The sequence below is a fragment of the Poecilia reticulata genome, linkage group LG15 (assembly GCF_000633615.1).
Source record: "Poecilia reticulata strain Guanapo linkage group LG15, Guppy_female_1.0+MT, whole genome shotgun sequence".
NCBI lineage: Eukaryota > Metazoa > Chordata > Actinopteri > Cyprinodontiformes > Poeciliidae > Poecilia > Poecilia reticulata.
The window spans coordinates 23,187,258-23,205,277 of NC_024345.1; the positions used below are offsets into that span (position 1 = coordinate 23,187,258).

At 39.0% G+C, this 18,020-nt stretch overlaps 1 protein-coding gene across 2 annotated transcripts in view; it reads left to right on the plus strand.

The window, feature by feature from the left end:
• dntt (deoxynucleotidyltransferase, terminal) overlaps positions 1-18,020 on the plus strand; it is a 113,737-nt gene that overhangs the window by 12,934 nt on the left and 82,783 nt on the right. For both annotated transcript variants that reach the window (XM_017309205.1, XM_008429981.2), the window contains exon 3: positions 3,277-3,378. In XM_017309205.1, the coding sequence (XP_017164694.1) occupies positions 3,277-3,378 (102 nt within the window). The remainder of the gene's footprint in view (positions 1-3,276; positions 3,379-18,020) is intronic.

Below are 18,020 nucleotides of genomic sequence, written 5' to 3' on the forward strand. Positions count from 1 at the left end.
TACAAAGTTAAATTTATTTTAAGTCATGTTTTATATATACAACAACTGAAGGTAACTAAGGGTGCGTTCACACTGCAGCCTGAAGTGACCCAATTCCAATTTTTTGGCAATTCCGATGTTTTTGCCAAGGCCGTTCACACTGCCTGTAAATGCGACCTGTATGTGTTCTGCAGTGTAAACAGACCTGAAAGGGTCCTGCATGAGCAGTAGAGGGCGCAATAACATCAACGTTCTCAGTGTTCTGCCAACCGCCATAAAAAGAAGAAGAGCTCAGTGTTTGCGGAAGTAAACACGGAGGCTAACGGTGGAGCTTAGCTCACATATTTGAAGTTGTTGTCCAACCGGAGCAGCATATTAACAACTTAATCTTCATTATAGTCCATCATGGTTGTTGTTTTTCTTCCCTCTTGCGCTTATCAGTACGCAGAATAGTGGGATTTGTTAAGAATCAGTGAAGTTTAGTTCGGATGAATGCGACCTGAACGTTATGTCGCATTTGAATCGGATACGTATCGGATGTTTGTCGCATTCAAAAAAGAATCCGACCTGTGCTGTTCACACTGCCATGATAAGATCGGATACAGGTCGCATTACGTCAAAAAAATCTGAATTGGGTCACTTCAGGCTGCAGTGTGAACGCACCTATAGTTATTTGGTTGAGCTATAAAATGGGAATATGTGTCTGGAAAATACATATTACTGTCCCTTTAAAGTCAAGGACATTTCTGGTATTAAATCTGCTGAATTGGGATATTTTATTTTCTGGTTTGGCTGCTTAAGTGGAAACTGTGTCAAGATCCACAAATTCTTCATTTGAAAAGAATGAAAAGGGAAAAACAACTCAGAGAGGAACTGAGTGTGTGAGGATGTGTGTGCTGAGGAATAGTTGCAGGGCCAAAACAGGAAGTGGAATCTCATAGACCTTTGCCCTGATTGCTGGCCTTCGTTAACCCGCTCATTTGGCCGTGTGACGGCCTTCAGCGCGACAGGAGCCACAAGCCTGGATCGTCTCGACGGTTCCAATGTGAACACGAGACCGTGTGAGATGTAGCAAAGCTTATGTTGCCCTTTCGTCTCAGCATATGGTGTGTGGAGCAGCGAAGCCCCGGTGTGCAGACTGTACACATTAGATTAGCTACATCTAAGTCACAGAGCAAAGGTGAAGAGGACGCTGGAGGGAAGCCCAGTGGGGGATGTGCTACCTCTGCGCTCTGGTTTCCTCCCTCTTGTACAATATGGCTGCATAATATCCGAGCCCAGATGGGGAACCAACCTCAGCATGCTGAGGCACCGAGGCTTTTCTCCACGGAGCCACAATGCCATATTACATTAAACCAACTGCAGTTAAGGTGGAATAGCAAAGGAGAATCCCCTCCTGTTGGGTTTTAAGGAAACACAGACGGGAAATAATGAAGGCAGTTTTAGTTCTGGCTGCCAGGAAAAAAATGTGGCGTGAAATAAATTCAAAGCCGTTATTTTTCAGGAGGGAAACGAGGAAGAGTCCTAGGGGAGAATAAACGCTGATCATGTTTGAATCCAGCCCAGTGTGTGATGTGTTAAATCATTTTAGCATCTATTAAAGACTCTCTGAATTAATTCCTGGATGAGGGTTGTCTTTCCAACAGAACAAAAACATTTACTTTTAATGATTTTCAACCTCTTTATCTTCCAGAATCACACTGTAGTTAGCTCAGTGTGAATAAAAGCATCCCCACAGAATCATACTGCCTCCACCGTGCTTCACAGGTAGGAAAGTGAATTTAGTATGCAGGTCAAAACATTTATTTTGGTCTCAAACCTCCTCCATAAAACCCTGATTGACCTGTCAATGCTGTTGTGTTTGGTGATATTTGCGATGTATGGAAAATACATTTTGTCTCAGTAGAAACAAACTTTTATTAGACATTTAATTTATAACACTGATTTTTATTTATCCTGTGGAGTTATGCATATGATTTTACTTTAAATTCCCCTTCAGAAATGTGACTGTAAATGTGGCCTTCTGGTGATAAAGTCAAAACAATCAGCATTAGAGCGAGTTGAACAGATTGCAGCCAATCAAATTACTCTAATCTGATCGTGTGACAAAGCGCTAGCTGGTTAGCACAGCTAACTGCTAAAGGGCTTCTTTACGGTTCTTTGAAATGGCAGAGACACAGTATCTGAGCTGAAATGGTGAATTTGGTTGCTGCATTAAGTTTGTTATGTTTTAAATTGTTAAATTGAAAAAGTTTCTAGAGTAAAATGCACAGCTGTCATTGATATGAGGGGAGCTTTTTGCTAGTGACTTTAAAGTAAAAAGGTCATGCATAGCTGCACAGGATAAACAATCTGTTTCCATTAAGGCTTTCTTTCTCCCATACAGCAGGAGCACAAAGTGAACAAGACAGATTAATAAATGAACAAACTAAAATGTTGTTGAAAACAACAACAGGATTTTGAAAAGTCTAAGCAAATAAAAAGAGAAATAATCAACAAGCAATCGAATACGAATTTCTGCAGCTCCTCCAGAGTCGCCTCGGGCCTCCTGGCTCCTTACTTCCCCAGCCTGGTAGTTTGGAAATGTGCTCTGAAGGTTGTGATATTATTTTATAACTCCATCCACACGTTATATTGCTAATTGGATGACTTTTGAAAGCAGTTTGATTGATTTTACTTCAGGGTGAAAGCGGTCGTATATTTTGTGTGCTGAACTTTCTTTGACATTTGTCCTTTCACATTTTGCCCTGCTTTGTCTACCACATATAATTACAATAAAAAGAAGCCATGAATATTTTCCGCATACATTCTCTCCACCCACGTCTACGGATGATTGTCACAGCACGCCATGCTACATTTTATGATGTGTAATTGTCTCCACGAATATTAAAAATTACTTTGGTAATCCGTTTGCAGCTTATTTCACAAACGTGGAGCGTTTTATTCGTGGAATGAAAAGGCAATTTACAGGAAGAAAATTGGATGATGACAAGCAGATTTGTAATGCCACGGGTTAGGTAGTGTAATGGATTTGGATGCCACCAGACTGTGAGATGAGTGTCATTAGCCTGTTGCCCCGGAGACACATAGTCATAAAAATAACTTCTCCAAGGCAAATGGCTGCATTTAGATGTAATTGAATTTGAACTCTTGGCTGTGGGCTCATCAGGAAATGACCTCACACACTTTTACACATTCAGACCATCGGTGGTTTGGACTCAGAGGAAAATATGACCATGGGTTTGAGCGTGAATGAGTTTGTGGTTATTTATGTTTTCACATTTTCTTTGCAAACAGGACATCCTGCCGGAGGCTCCTAAGGCCGCTCCCGTGAACGAGGTTTCACAATACGCCTGCCAGAGACGGACAACCGTAGAAAACAACAACAGGATTTTCACAGTAAGAAACACTTAGTGGCTGCCCTGCTTTGCGATGCAAAACGCTCCCCTAATCTGTTCTGCTCTAATTGGATAGCCGGCTTGCCTCACTCACCGGCAGTCTGACACAAAAAAACATTAACCTCCGAATGAGCAGCATCTGCAGCCGCGACGTGCCGGAGGCAGAGCAGCTGACATGCCGGTGATCCCTGCCACAGGGGGGCAGACATGGACACGCCCTGCAGCTCCGCCGCCGTATCAATCTCCTGTCTTGTCAATGGGAGCGATGGGTCTGTCTCTCTGCCATCTGTGGGTTTAGGATCACAGGAAGGAGAAAATCAGCAGCAGAGGAAGAGGTTACTCAGGTTTATTAAGTTAAAGCTGCAGTATGTGACTTTCTTGTGGCATGAGATGGATAATCTGTGAAAAAAAATCTGTGTGGTGCTGCTCATCCCCCCCTTATAGAGTAAAACAGTAAAAGTACTTCACTACTGTTCATATATTTGAAAAATCAGCTTTTCAGAAATACAAAATCTTACCAAATATTTTTTTGTCTAGTTCCTTAATGTACTTGACTTTAGACAAAACTAACTTTTAAGTAACTTTTAAGTAAATAATTCCTGAATATTGATGAAGAAGTACTAGTTCCACCGGTAGATTATTGTACTTATGTCACAGTCGTTACCTAGCAACACCGGCCAAGCCCCGAGCCGTTGCCTAGCAACCCAGTTATAGTTCCACTGGCAGAATATTTCACTTACAAACATTCTTCCCGTGTTATGAGTTAATTTATATTCCAATGGAACTAGTACTTTTTCATCAATATTAAGGAATTATTTACTCTAAAAAAGTCTGCTATTGAAAAATTACTTAATGTTTTGTTGTATTTCAAGTTTACTAAGATATTTGCAGTAGACACTATACCAAGAATATTTGTTAAGATTTTTTTTAGTGTTTGCAGTGCTTGAGCATTTATCTTTCTGAGAACTTTTTATTTTGACTTCCTACATTTTAAGAGAAATATCTGTACTTTCTACTCCTTATATTTACACATAGGACTGAAAGAGATGATGATAGAAAAAAAATCCACCACTCGTACAAAAGCTGTGTTATGGTGTCTGTAATTCACCATTTAGCTGGATGCAACCACAGCAAAGCAGAAGGAGAACACACTGTGGCATGAGAAAACAGAATCAATGGAGACTTTAACCTGAATAACATTTCAAACAACAGAGGAAAACATTCAGAGACGCAAAACATTCCCCATCTGTTGCCTTATTTTTAAAAATCCTTCCATTTGTTGGCTCACAGAGCGATTAGGGATGAATTCTCTGTGTCTTGTGCAATCGAAATGATCAGTATTTTGTAAAATTTCTATACCAATACAGTGCAAAAGAAAAAAACAGTACATTTTGTATAACTAGACATTTTTATTTATTTTAGACTTATCGAAAGTCAGTTTTTATTCTTGAAGGTGAAAATTACATTTTACTTTTTGTATCAATCAATCAATCAAATTTTATTTGTATAGCACATTTCATCAGCAAGGCATTTCAAAGTGCTTTACATAATTAAAATAAAAACAGAAATAATCAGTGAGAAAGAGAGAGATAAAAAAAAAATTACATCATTAAAACGTTGAAAACAAAGAAGAAGAAATTAAAAACATTAAAGACATAAAAACATGGAAGACATCAAAACCGGCACTCTAACCCTAATTTAAACAGGTGGGTTTTAAGTTGAGATTTAAAGGCTCTCAGTGTTTCAGCTGTTTTACAGTTTTCTGGAAGTTTGTTCCAAATTTGTGGTGCATAGAAGCTGAATGCTGCTTCCAAAACCCCAAAACTTGTACTTTTTCACTTTTACTTGAGTAAAACAGTCCGACCTTGTCAGGAATGGTGTGGATGGTGGTCAGGAGAAGACACAGGTAGACCCAGTATGTGATGAAAATGATGAATTTAATGATAATAATGCTCAGACAGTCCAGGACAGGCAGCACGGCAGAGAGACAAGCGCACAGCTAAATGCCGGTAGCAGCTGACTTACAGGACAAGCAATGAGAGCCAACGCAAACCAGGACTTAGTAGTACCACTGGAGAGCATAGACAATAGACAGCTTTAGACAAACCTAAAACAAGGATCCAACGAAGAACACAGACAACAGGTGAGACTAAATACACATGGGGTAATCAAGGGAACGAGACACACCTGGGAGACAATCAACGGGGGCAGAGACAGACTCACAGGGAACAGGATCACACAGAAAAAACTCAAAAATAAACACACAGGAACACGGATCATGACAGACCTGTACTTGTACCTTCACTCGAATATTTTTCAAGTATCTGTACTTCTACTTAAGTAGAAAATGTGAGTACTTTTGACACCTCTGGCTCTCAGCCAGTCATGAATGCTAAGGCTAGTTAGCATGATGGATAAACAGTAAGTTGTTTCTCCACCATTAGCACATTTAGCAGCGCATTCATGACTTTGATTGACAGCGCTAAGCCCCTCCTCCTGACTGATTGGTTGATTTTGGTCGGGAGCGGCGCGTGTCTTCAGACGGCAATAGCAGCTCAGGGAAGAGGTGGAGGAGGTCGATATTTTCACAGATTATCTGTCTCACATTAAACATTCACAACATAGTGACAGTTTTAATACATATCTTAAAAAAAGCATATTTTTTCAAATCAAAGTTGCATACTGCAGCTTTAAGAGTTGGTGAGCGGGAAAGGAAAAGGGGAAGGATGTTGCATTTATGATGATAATTAACAGCAGCTGCAGGTGGTGAGCGCGTTCCTTTCCACTTAGATTAAACACTAACTTAAAATGTATTTTCAAACAAATAATACAAAAACTCGACACCTGTCTGGCATAACATTATGACTACTAGTTTGGTAGTATACTGGTTCTTCGTTTGGTGTTAAAACATGCCTGACGCTCTGAGGGAAGAACTATTTTAATAACTGGCCAAAAATGAGAAAGAATCAACAATAAAAAAATAGAAATATAATTAAAAATGCATGTGTTAGTGGTTTTTCAGCGTTTTCATGGAATAATTGCTTTGAATTAACACAACAGAACAATACGAAAAGCACCAGTAATAAATATTTGATCTTTTCTTCTGGTCATTAGGTTAGAAACTATGAAGTTTTTCCACAACTATTAACATCCCACAAAAAATTTATCCATCCTCTTTTTGCAATAAAAATAGTAATAATAATATAAATATCTTGATTATAAAACTTTAAAACAGAAGGGAAATCATGTTTAAAAAAACTGCATCACATTTCCTATTGTAGATATTTATCTAAAATTCTAAGATTTTAGAAATATTATGCAACATTTGTAGCTCTAAATGTGTCTTATTGTGCTGGACGAGAGTAAAAGTGTCGCAGATCTCTGGGTTAGTTCTACAGACACTCACAGCACCAATACTTAAGTCATTTATAAAGCACTTTAAAAACATATTAACTGCACCAAAGTGCTGTACTGTGTTCATGAAGACCTTGGTTATTCTTGTGCTATAACACTTTTTTCTTCCACTCAACTTTCCATTGATATTCCCACTTTGAAAAGCCAGACTTGTTGTGCTTACCCTTAATGAGTGTCTGCTGGATTACTCGTGAGTTTATCTGTAAGCCATCATCATTAAAATTCCATCCATCCATTTTCTTTACACCCTTGTCCCTCAGTGGGGTCAGGAGGTGCTGGTGCCTCTCCAGCTAACGTTCAGGGCGAGAGGTGGGGTCACTCTGGACAGGTCGCCAGTCTGTCGCAGGGCAACACAGAGACACACAGGACACACAACCATGCACACACACACACACACTCACACCTAGGGGCAATTTGGAGAGGCCAATTAACCTGACAGTCATGTTTTTGGACTGTGGGAGGAAACCGGAGTACCTGGAGAAAACCCACCATGCACAGGGAGAACATGCAAACTCCATGCAGAAAGACCAGGAATCGAACCCAGAACCTTCTTGCTGCAAGGCAACAGCTCTACCAACTGCACCACTGTGCAGCCCCATTAAAATTCCAAAGACTTGAAATATTTTTATATATCATGCAGATTTATCTCGTGAATCTATGAGTTTTTGAGACAAATGACAAAAACATTAAACTTCATCTCAACATTCTAATTTTCGGAGCTGCGCTTGTCCTTGCAGTGAACTCCTCCTCCATGTAGGAATCCAGCTTTCTGCTTTGTTGTTCTTATTTTTGCATTTTGTTGCATCTTTCAAGCAATCTCGCCGATTTATTTTTGCCTCTGATTATGAAGATGCGAATCTTCTGTGTGTAATAAGGTGAACCAACTGCCAACTCCAAGTTTGCGCTTGTGTGGGAGCGCGGAGACCCCTTGATGAGTTTTTGTAAGACCTATTAAGCGCTGCTTATGAGGGCCTGTGAGGCATCTGCTTCATAATGAGTCTTTACTTCCCAGAGAGGCTAAATGTTCATATTCTTGGCACACGTGCCACGCTGCTTGCCCACGTGTTTTTGCATGTGTGTATTAAAACTCTTGCAGACTCTCGCACGTGTTTGTCCACATGGACGGGCAGGTGCAGATGTGCACACCGTCAACACGTTCTCACCTGAGGGAGGCTGCTGTTCAATTTCTGATCCACGGTTTCTTTCCACGGCATTAACTCCGTAATTAGCAATCCCCCTCCGTTTTTCTATCCCCATGATTAACTCATTATCTCCGCATAAAGCCACACGGAAGGAGAGTTTCTGATTAGAAAGGTTGTTCTAGCTGTGGACCTGAGAAAACTACAGGTAAAACACTTCACCAGGGCAGAAAAAAGCAATTACTTTGACTAGTCAAGTCAGACAGGAGTAGGAAAAAAAATGTGTTGCATCACTCTTTGTCTGTAAACCAAGTCCCTGCTTAGAAATTATTGCTAGCCATCCACCCAGGAGAACTGTGATAGGATAGTGTGATAGTGCTAATGAGGAGAAACCAATTGATCCATATTGATGATCCTGAATCTGCTTCACTGCCTGCTTGGTTACACAATATCTCTACTAAATGTGCCTTCCCTGCTATATTTGCATTTAGTTTTCTGCATATTTGTTGAAATACTCACTACACCTAGTTGCTTAACTGCATCCCTTACACCAATGGGGTCAAACACCTTTTCATTTTGGGCCATATCAAAAATCTGAATGTCGTTAAAGGGCCAGTTGTACCAGGATGTGCTAATAAAACACACTGAACTGCTAAAAATATTAACAAATGGCTGCTCAGTAGCATTCATCAGGTGTTTTTTTTTAAATGTTGTACATGTTTCACACTGATCAGTCCATCCAGGATCTTCTGATTGTTTTTGCAGTTTTTTGCAATCAAAATCACAGACTTATGGCTGAGGCTGCAGTCACTTAAGTCCAATGTTTAGAGGAGAAATTGCAGTAAAAATGTGAAAACATTTTGATTTTGAGTGAATTTTTCAGATTTCTGAAAAGCTGGTGGGAGTTATTCATGTAATCTGGAGTCTAAAGGGCCACGAAAACAGCTACAATGAGCCAGACTTGGCCCCCGGGCCTTGAGTTTGACACATGTGGCTTACACTATTTCACATTTCACACACCTAAGTTGGATTTAATTAGAACTTTATGAGAGATAAATAAAAAGTTGTACACAATCGTGGCAAGGAAGGAAAATGAGACAAAGTTTTCAAAATCTGTTGCGGATCAAAATCTGAAAAGTGGCTCAAATTTATATTTAGTTTATTTTCCTCTGATATGCTAATTATGTTCCTCTATACATTTCAGCTTCACAAGTTGCATTTTCTTTCAAATATTGAAGAAAAATCCACCAATCTGCACATTTTCCATGACGAATTTTGAGTTACGTTCCAAAGAAAAATCTGCAAATGTGGTGTAGGTCCACTATACAGACCATTTATTTAAAAGAAAGATAATGTTTTTACATATAAAATATATGAAACGTAGCATAGCCTCTCAAATTGTACTGGGTTAAATGGACATATTAAATTTTAGATAATGAATAAATGAGGCTGCACAGTGGCGCAGTTGGTAGAGCTGTTGCCTTGCAGCAAGAAGGTTCTGGGTTCGATTCCCAGCCCTGCTATTTCTGCATGGAGTTTGCATGTTCTCCCTGTGCATGGTGGGTTTTCTCCAGGTACTCCGGTTTCCTCCCACAGTCCAAAAACATGACTGTCAGGTTAATTGGCCTCTCCAAATTGTCCCTAGGTGTGAGTGTGTGTGTGCATGGTTGTGTGTCTCTGTGTTGCCCTGCGACAGACTGGCGACCTGTCCAGGGTGACCCCGCCTCTCGCCCAGAACGTTAGCTGGAGAGGCACCAGCACCTCCTGACCCCACTGAGGGACAAGGGTGTAAGAAAATGGATGGATGGATAATGATTAAGTTATTAAGAACCTATAGTGTTTTTCACAATTTTAAAATGAGTTTTTTTTTCTGTCTTGTTTTTAATTTGCCGATATTTTTGCTTGACATTATTCAACACTATTTCCCAGCAGTTGTGAGTTACGGTTATGAATGGCAGCTCCACAAATAAGCAGCGAGTCATTGGGAGAACTGTGAATGTGGATCTTATCGCTAAATGCAATCTAAATGCGAAACTGTGTGGACTGAGTTTGTGTTCTGTGTCACAAGCTTCGCTCTTTTCATGAACTCAGACTAAACGCCGACTTTTGTGAAACTGACTCGAAAGGAGAGAAGGAAGTTACAATCGGATGTCTCCCGGGGCAGCCGGGTCAATTTCCTCTCTGACTGATTTCCTTTTACACTTTACACTTTTCAAACTTTACTTTTTCCTCCTATTTCTGCAGTTATTTGTCTCTAATTGAGACTATTAGTCCCTCTCCCAATCATGTGTTGAATCAACTCAACTTTTTTCTGTGTTCTGCTCTGGTTGTGGCAACACCTCTTAGCCTAGTAGCTGGTTTATTGTTAAAAGCCACTTCTGGTCCTAAAATGAAAAAAAAGCCCCTTAATTATAAATCACTCAACTAAAAATAAAGAAAAAAATTGGGTAGGTGGAAAAAAGTCCAAGCTGTTGAAGCACAGAAAGAAAACTCATGAATAAAATCGATTTTAACTCTTTTTATGCATGAAACTAAAATGTTTTAAGATGGAAAAACACATTTTCTTGATAAAAGGAAAAGACTTTAGTGTCTTTGTATATAGATGAATTAATGAAAACGATATAGGAACCATTAGAGAGAAAAACTCAGCAACAATTTATGGCTTGAGGGGTTGAGAGGCGCATCTGGCGGAGCGAGGTTTGCTGGTGTAAGAGCAGGAAGTAGGTGGTGCAGAGAGGTGTCAGGAACACCAGGAGAGAGAGGATGAGCATCATCCCAGCAACACCCCCTACCAGCCGAGGCGTCAATCACACACTGGCAGCGAGCGGCCCGCCATTCCACAACCATGCACTATTGATTTATTCATCCCTGCTTCCTCTTCCTCCCCTCCCGCCTCTCCTTTACGCCCATATTACTTCTCTTTTCCCTTTTGTTGTTTCCAATAGCATCTTCCTTCAAAATTCTTCCTCTCATTGTTCTGCCTGTCTCCACACTGTGTGTACACACGCACACACACACACACACACACACACACACACACACACACACACACACACACACACACACACACACACACAACCCCCCGCCCCCACACACACACACGAGTCAATCCCCTAACCTATTTTTTTTCTGCTCACGCTCGAGTCGACTGCTGTCATCACTTCACCACATGCCGGACGTAAGGAAACACAGAAACTGATGTTTGTTTCCTGACTGATTGATGTGTAGCATGGGCAAAACTTTTCTCAAATGGCAAAACACACACACACACACACACACACACACACACACACACACACACACACACACACACACACACACACACACACACACACACACACACACATACACATATATACACACACATATATACACACACACACAAGCACACGTGCACATATAGGTGTGCACGGTACTGCACACACACACATGCTTATGCAGTACCGTGATCCAAATCAACCTGGTTCTGTATGAAGAAACAATTGCCCCAAAATCTCATACTTGTGTTTTCAACTGATTAACTGTCAAAAGCAACTGTCAAGTGTTTTCTTTTATGTTGCCGTGGAAGAATTTTATCCCACTAGTTTTTCGCAAAATTGTTTTATTCTGCAGCATTGAAGGGTTTTCCAGCAAGAACTGCCTGTTTAAGGTTGAATCTTAATTGAACTTCAGTGTCGTATTTGACTAGATCTCTCCAAATCCTTCCTTTATTTATTTATTTTTTTGTTTCATTCAGTGATGGATTTGCTAAATGCTTAAGATTTAAAGGGGATGTATTACGTAAAATTTATATTTTGTTTATTTTTGTCTTTCCATTTGCGTTTCTACTGCTTCTAAAAAAAAAACTGAACAAGCATTAAAAAAATACAACCGTTTTTTTTGCAAGAAGTTAATATTTTTTGGTGTCTGGAAAACATTACGTCAGAATTTGCAGACACTGCCCGTTACCTAGCAACCCATTGGAGTTCCAGCATGTTTGGTCAGCTGGCCTTACCACTGATGGTACAATGGCTGCTGGAAAAGACAAGTGTTTTGTTGTTGGCTTACCATCCAGATTCTCATTGGTTGTGCTGGAGGCTCCACTTCTGCTTTTCAAAGGTGTATGGTTGTATGATTGCGTGAGTAGAAGTTGATTTGGGTGTGCCAGGCGGATTTAAATCGGATTCAAAGTGATAAGAGGCCCTTAAAAAGCTCAGCCTGAAAGAAACTCAAAACTGGCAGAACTGAGCAGATTAAAATCTCACTGTCTTAGACTGATTTTATGCAAAAAATGTGACAAACATATTTTGTAGTGCATAGAAGCATAGTGGGTCACATTTGAAGACTCATCACTTGTGGTTTTATCTGCACTTCTAGTAAAACACAGCATGACACTTCATGGTTATCTCATAACCTTTGCCAGTCTGGGTTAACTTGGGTCCCTCATTCTGTGTAGAAATTTACAAAACACACCAAGGCCTGCAGAGCTTTTATAGATTTTTGCTTGGAAGGGGCCGTGTGAAACGCAGGAGGCAGTTTGAGCTCCGTCCTAGTTTAATCAATATTGCAGCTGTCACTTTATGGCTCCAGCTAATTAGGCACACATCATCACAAGACATGGTCCACTGGAGCAGGCGACGCATAAAAAGGTCAAGGAGGCTTAAAAGGGCTCCTCCTGGTGGCCGTTCAGATACTGATGATCAGATTTTATAAGACTCATTTAGCTTAGGAACTTGTTTAAGGTTTACTAGTGAGCTGGAAGACGGATGTAAAATGAGCTGGCATAATTATTTTTGCTGTTAAACATCAACAACAACAGAAGTACATAAGGTCCGGAATCAAATCCATCTGTTCTCTGTTATTTTCCCCCCTCATACATTGAAGCAGAGCAAAAAACAAAAACGCTCTTGAAGGCATGTCCGTTATAAGTTGGTGGTGGGGGGTAAATGGCTGCACTATATCAATGTCCCCACACACCGAGCCTCCCTGCCTACCTTATCTCCTCATTAATCAGATAAACGCATATGCAGGGTGTAGCCTGGAGCACGAACACCACAGAACTGCTGCAGCAGCATGACAGCTGACAAAACGGCAAAGATCGAATGCCTGTATGCAGTTCCATTTTTCTACAGGTTAAGCAATTACATGGGAATGTTGGGTTGTTTTCTCTGCTCCATTAATTTCAAAAAGCTTAAGGGTCACCAAGGCTTAATTACTCCAATTAATTTTTCCTCAGTAATATAAAAGAAAGTTTTAAATCAAGAGTTCCTTGGAAAATTTTCTTGACAAAGAGTTAAAGCAGCTAATGGCTCGTGCAGCTTGTTACAAGCATGGCGGTGTTATTTGTTTTCTACTAAAACCTTTTGTGTGAAACACTAGAGATCACAAACAAAACAATGTAAACTATAGTCCCTGTTAACTAATGGCGGGGTAACATGGACAGGCTGAATGATTAGTGTTGGGTTTTCCACTGAAACTCACAGATTTTGAGAAAATATCTTAAATCTTTCTGGTTTAAGAGCTTAAGATCAGCTATTTTATAAATTACATCAATTTAAGGTCTTGATCTGAACTTTGAGCAAAAACAGTTTTATGTGAAAACTAAAAATGTACGATACCGAAAACTGAGCCTTGTGGAGCACCGTAGTTTAAATCCTGTAAAAAGTCCTCTATTGGTCATGAGAGCGGGAGATTTTGGGAGATTTTATAGATTAGATTAGGGTTGGGCCATCATAATTTATACTTCAGCCAACAGCTTGAACATCTAAATGTGTGTAAATGTTTGTATGTGTCATTTTATGTTCCTTTTCTCTGTACAATACTGTGCTGATTGTTACATATTCAAAAACAACTAAATAAGTAGAAAATATTACTAAAAAGCTGAACCGCTTGGAAGAAGAAGCACCAAAGGCTTCGCTGAAGCTGTTCTGAAGTCTTTGTTCCTTTTCATGTTGCAGATAATATTTAATATCAGTAGAGATTAATCTGTTGATCATATATTTTGAGAGTTTTATTTAAAAATCTGAAGTGATAAACTTTAAAAAGAGCATATTTGTGCACACTCTGTCGAAAAAGTTTCAAAAATTAACAGAATCTGCCACCCGACAGCACCAATTAAAAAAGTTTGACAGGTAAACCACTGGTTTATTACTTTGTTTACTTGGGCTGCATTATGATTATGGCTCCTAATGAAGATATAGGCTGCAGTACTTATAGAAAATCTTTGCTAATCCGCTCAGTCCATGTGTGCATGTGGCATCTGGAGTAGAGAAAATGTGAGTGCAACAGATGCAGAGTGTTGTCGGCTCGGCTGGAAACATCTCCTATATGACATCAGGTTATGCTGCTAAGTTGGAAAACATTACACTGAAAATATTTAATTTATAATAAAAAAGCGAGAAATTAGCATAGTAGATCATGTTTTCTGTTTGAAAATGACCCAATTACTGTGTTGTACTTGCTGTTTGGGATGCAAGGTGCTCACAGCACCAGTCAGCCGTAAAACCTATTGAGTAACAAGCTTGAATTTCCTATTTGTTGCATGCTGAGAGGAGAGCCCAGCTGTTTGTGTGTGTGTGTGTGTGATGTAAGGGGTCGTTTTCTCCCCATGTGCAGCAGTAAACGGGTCAGCGCCTCTCAGGGGTGAGCGGGGCTGAAAGCTGCAGGTCTGCGCCGGACCACGGGCGCCGCAGTGACCTCACATTTCAGCTCTGCTGGAGGAGAGGAAAAGCAGACGACGTAAATGTGCTAAAGTCCAACTCTGCCAAGTTCGTGGCCTGAATTTCACTGTCTTCAACTTTAGTCCTCTTGTAGCAGCAGCCACTATTTTTTATTCAGGCGTAGTGGAATGGTTCAGCTGGCTGTTATTTATAGATTTGTTTCTTCTTCCTTTGCATTGCGAGTCTTATAAATATTCCCTAATCATATATTTTATAAGCTGGCTTTCCTTTTGCTAACCTCAGTGTCCAGACTTGATGCTCACGCCTGCAACAAATACATTAACACAAAACATCTAATATTTCAATGAAAGTGAATGGAATGATTTTATGCAGCTTTCAACTGCAGTTCAAGATTTATTCAAATTCGTCTAATTATTGCTACTGATATTACAGTACAACAAGTAGAACCACATTCTGAGCTCAAATCAGCTTTTATTAAATTTATTAAATTATAGCAAGTGTTTTAAAAGAAACTGATCTTATAACTGAGAAATATGAAAACTGCACGCCTTTCTTTTGTGTAAAATCCTTTTAAAGTTTTGGCTCTACGATGAGTAACATTCCTTTCCTGAAAAATAAAAAAATATATCAATAAAATAAGACTATTTATTTGCTTGTTTTTGTAGTTTTCAACTAAAATGCATTACACAAGTTAAAAAAAGTGATTTTAGATGAATCAACAAAAGTATGTGGTGAAAACATAGCAACATGTTCTTTGATATTTAAAAAAGGTTTTATAAATAGTACAGTTGATTTGCTTAAGTATTTTAACTAAGCTACTTTTATCAAATCAAAATGTTAAACAGGTTTCCTAAACATAATGTTGCAAAGCTGAAATTAATTTGATTAATTTCATCTTAAAACTGATTCAGTTTTATGAATAAACTGAATCGCAATTTTAAATAATGATTGAATTAACTTAATTTTCTTTCACTGTGATGTTGTCTAATCAAATAAAGCATCAGCAGCCAGCTCCAGGTTCTTCTGGAGGGTTTTATTGTTTAATAATTTTGTTTTCTGACATCTATCCTGAGCAACCTAAAGTTTAAAGTTTTTTTTTAAACCAATCTAGCAACACATGTGCGCGTCATTAGACCATACCATGACAGAACAGGTCAAACCAAACAACAAAATCTAAACAAAGAAACAGAAATGAGATTATTAATCTAATTTACAAACTCATCTACATAATTAAATGATCTGCAAAATAAAACATGTAATACAGAGCAACTCAAAAGGTTAATTTAAAGAAAACAATACAAAACAAAAAGAAACCCCTACATTTGGTAGAACCCGGTGACGCAATCGGTGACGTCATCACGCATGCATTTAAACAGGAAGTGCTGGGCCGGGACCTCCCAGACTCCGGCTCAGGTTTTAGCATCTGAAATATTCAAACAGTGGTGAGTAAAAAGAAAACAAAATATATAATTTACCAAAAAATGAAACATTCACATTTATCTAATGCCTGAGTGTTAGTTAAAGCTCACTTTAGCTTAGTTAAAGCTAAGTTTAGCTTAGTTAAAGCGAAGTTTAGCTTTAACTAAGCTAAACTTGGGCATGGATATAGACGGCAACGTAATGCTGCCACAAACCCCAAGAATAGTGAAAGTTGTGCAAGTTACAACAGCGGTGTTTAAATTAAAACATGGTGACCAATGTAGAAAAATAAAATAAATATATGTATTTAAGGGACAAGTGGTAAATGCAAACTTAACCACTTTGTCACAATGCTAACAAATGCTAACATGGGTAACACCAAGGGAGCTGACAAATGTTCCCTCCAGAAAATTTAAATAATTATTGGAATGTTTTTTAAACTTTTCACCAGTTTAGTTGCCAGATTAACCTTTTTTTTTTATTTTTTATTTTTTTTTTTTTTATACAGTTTATCTTGAAATAACTGAAAACTGACCAGCTATTAAAACCGAAAAACAACAAAACTGCTCAGGAAATCAACACTTTATTTACAAGTAGCTAAAAAAATAATAATTAGCACTTTAGTTATTTGTGAAACTATCTTGAATCGGTTGAAATCTGTTCGTATAATGTCCTAATTAATGGAACATGACCACAGAAGTTGTTCAACTTTTCAGTAAAGAACATTTTTTCTCATATGGAAAGTAAAATATCAGAAACTCTAAATGAACAAAGTAGATCCCCACAGCAGATTCTGTTCTGTTTCTATTATACATGAATGATGGTGGGGACGTTTTGTTCTGAGCCGCTAACAATAAACCCTAAAAATAAATTGTTGGAGGGAACAGAACAACCACACACTAACCTGATTTTCAAAAATGAGCAATTTGAGAGGAGACAGACACATTTCTGTTAAAAATGATGCTTCAAAATTGCTGCAGTGTGCAGATGGACCAAATTACAACCTTCTGTTCAAACCCTTTATTGCTTTTTCTTCTTGGACATGAAGGCAGCTGGAGATTAATATCTTGACTTTATGTCCATCTACAACACTCTTTTTGTTGTTCTATATTTAGCAGCTGTCTTTTCCTGGAAATTGCTGACTATTAGGAATAATTAATAACTCCAAGAATTATCTCATAGCTCTTTTTTTCATGTTTCTTTCAGTTTGTGCTTTTGTTTTAAAATTCAATTAACCAACTAGAGGTGCATGACTTGGAGGCCGTTAGCATGTAGCTCTAATGTTGGTCTGCACCTCGTCTGCACTCATTGGTCTAGTCCAGTGGTTCTTAACCTCTTTTGAGGTACCGAACCCACCAGTTTCACATGCGCATTCACTGAACCCTTCTGGAGTGATAAATAAAATATGATTTCCCCCCCCCAAATTCAAGACATAAGGTCTAGTTGGGTCACCCCATGATCTCCAAGTCTTCTTAAAAAGTAAAGTCTCTGAGAACAGTTCTTCAAAATATAGTCAGTGTTTTCAGCAAAGTTGAGCTGACTGTCCAGGAACGACCCAAGGTATTTAAAATCTGCCACAGTTTCAACAGGTTGGCCATCGAGAGAAACTGGAACCACTTTAAGGTCTTTAGGTCATTTAATTAACTTTAATTCTTAAGAGACTGAAAAATTAATAATAAATAAAGACTTTGCGGTATTCTGATTTAGTAATGTAATTATATTAGCTGTGTTACCACCCCCACGCCACTAGAGGCAGTAGCAACCCCGAAAAGATGCGACTAAGCAGCAGATTTAGAAGAACACCGAAAGCTACAGAATTTAGTAAAAACGGTGAGTTTTGCTGAAGTAATTAAAGACACAAGTTCAAATCCACGCTGAGAGTGGAGCTGCTTCAATCAGGGCTCCTCCGCAGCTCTGATTGGCTAAGCACTGTAACGTGATCCTCTGATTGGTTAAGCATTGTAACGTGATCCTCTGATTGGCTAAGCAATGTAACGTGATCCTCTGATTGG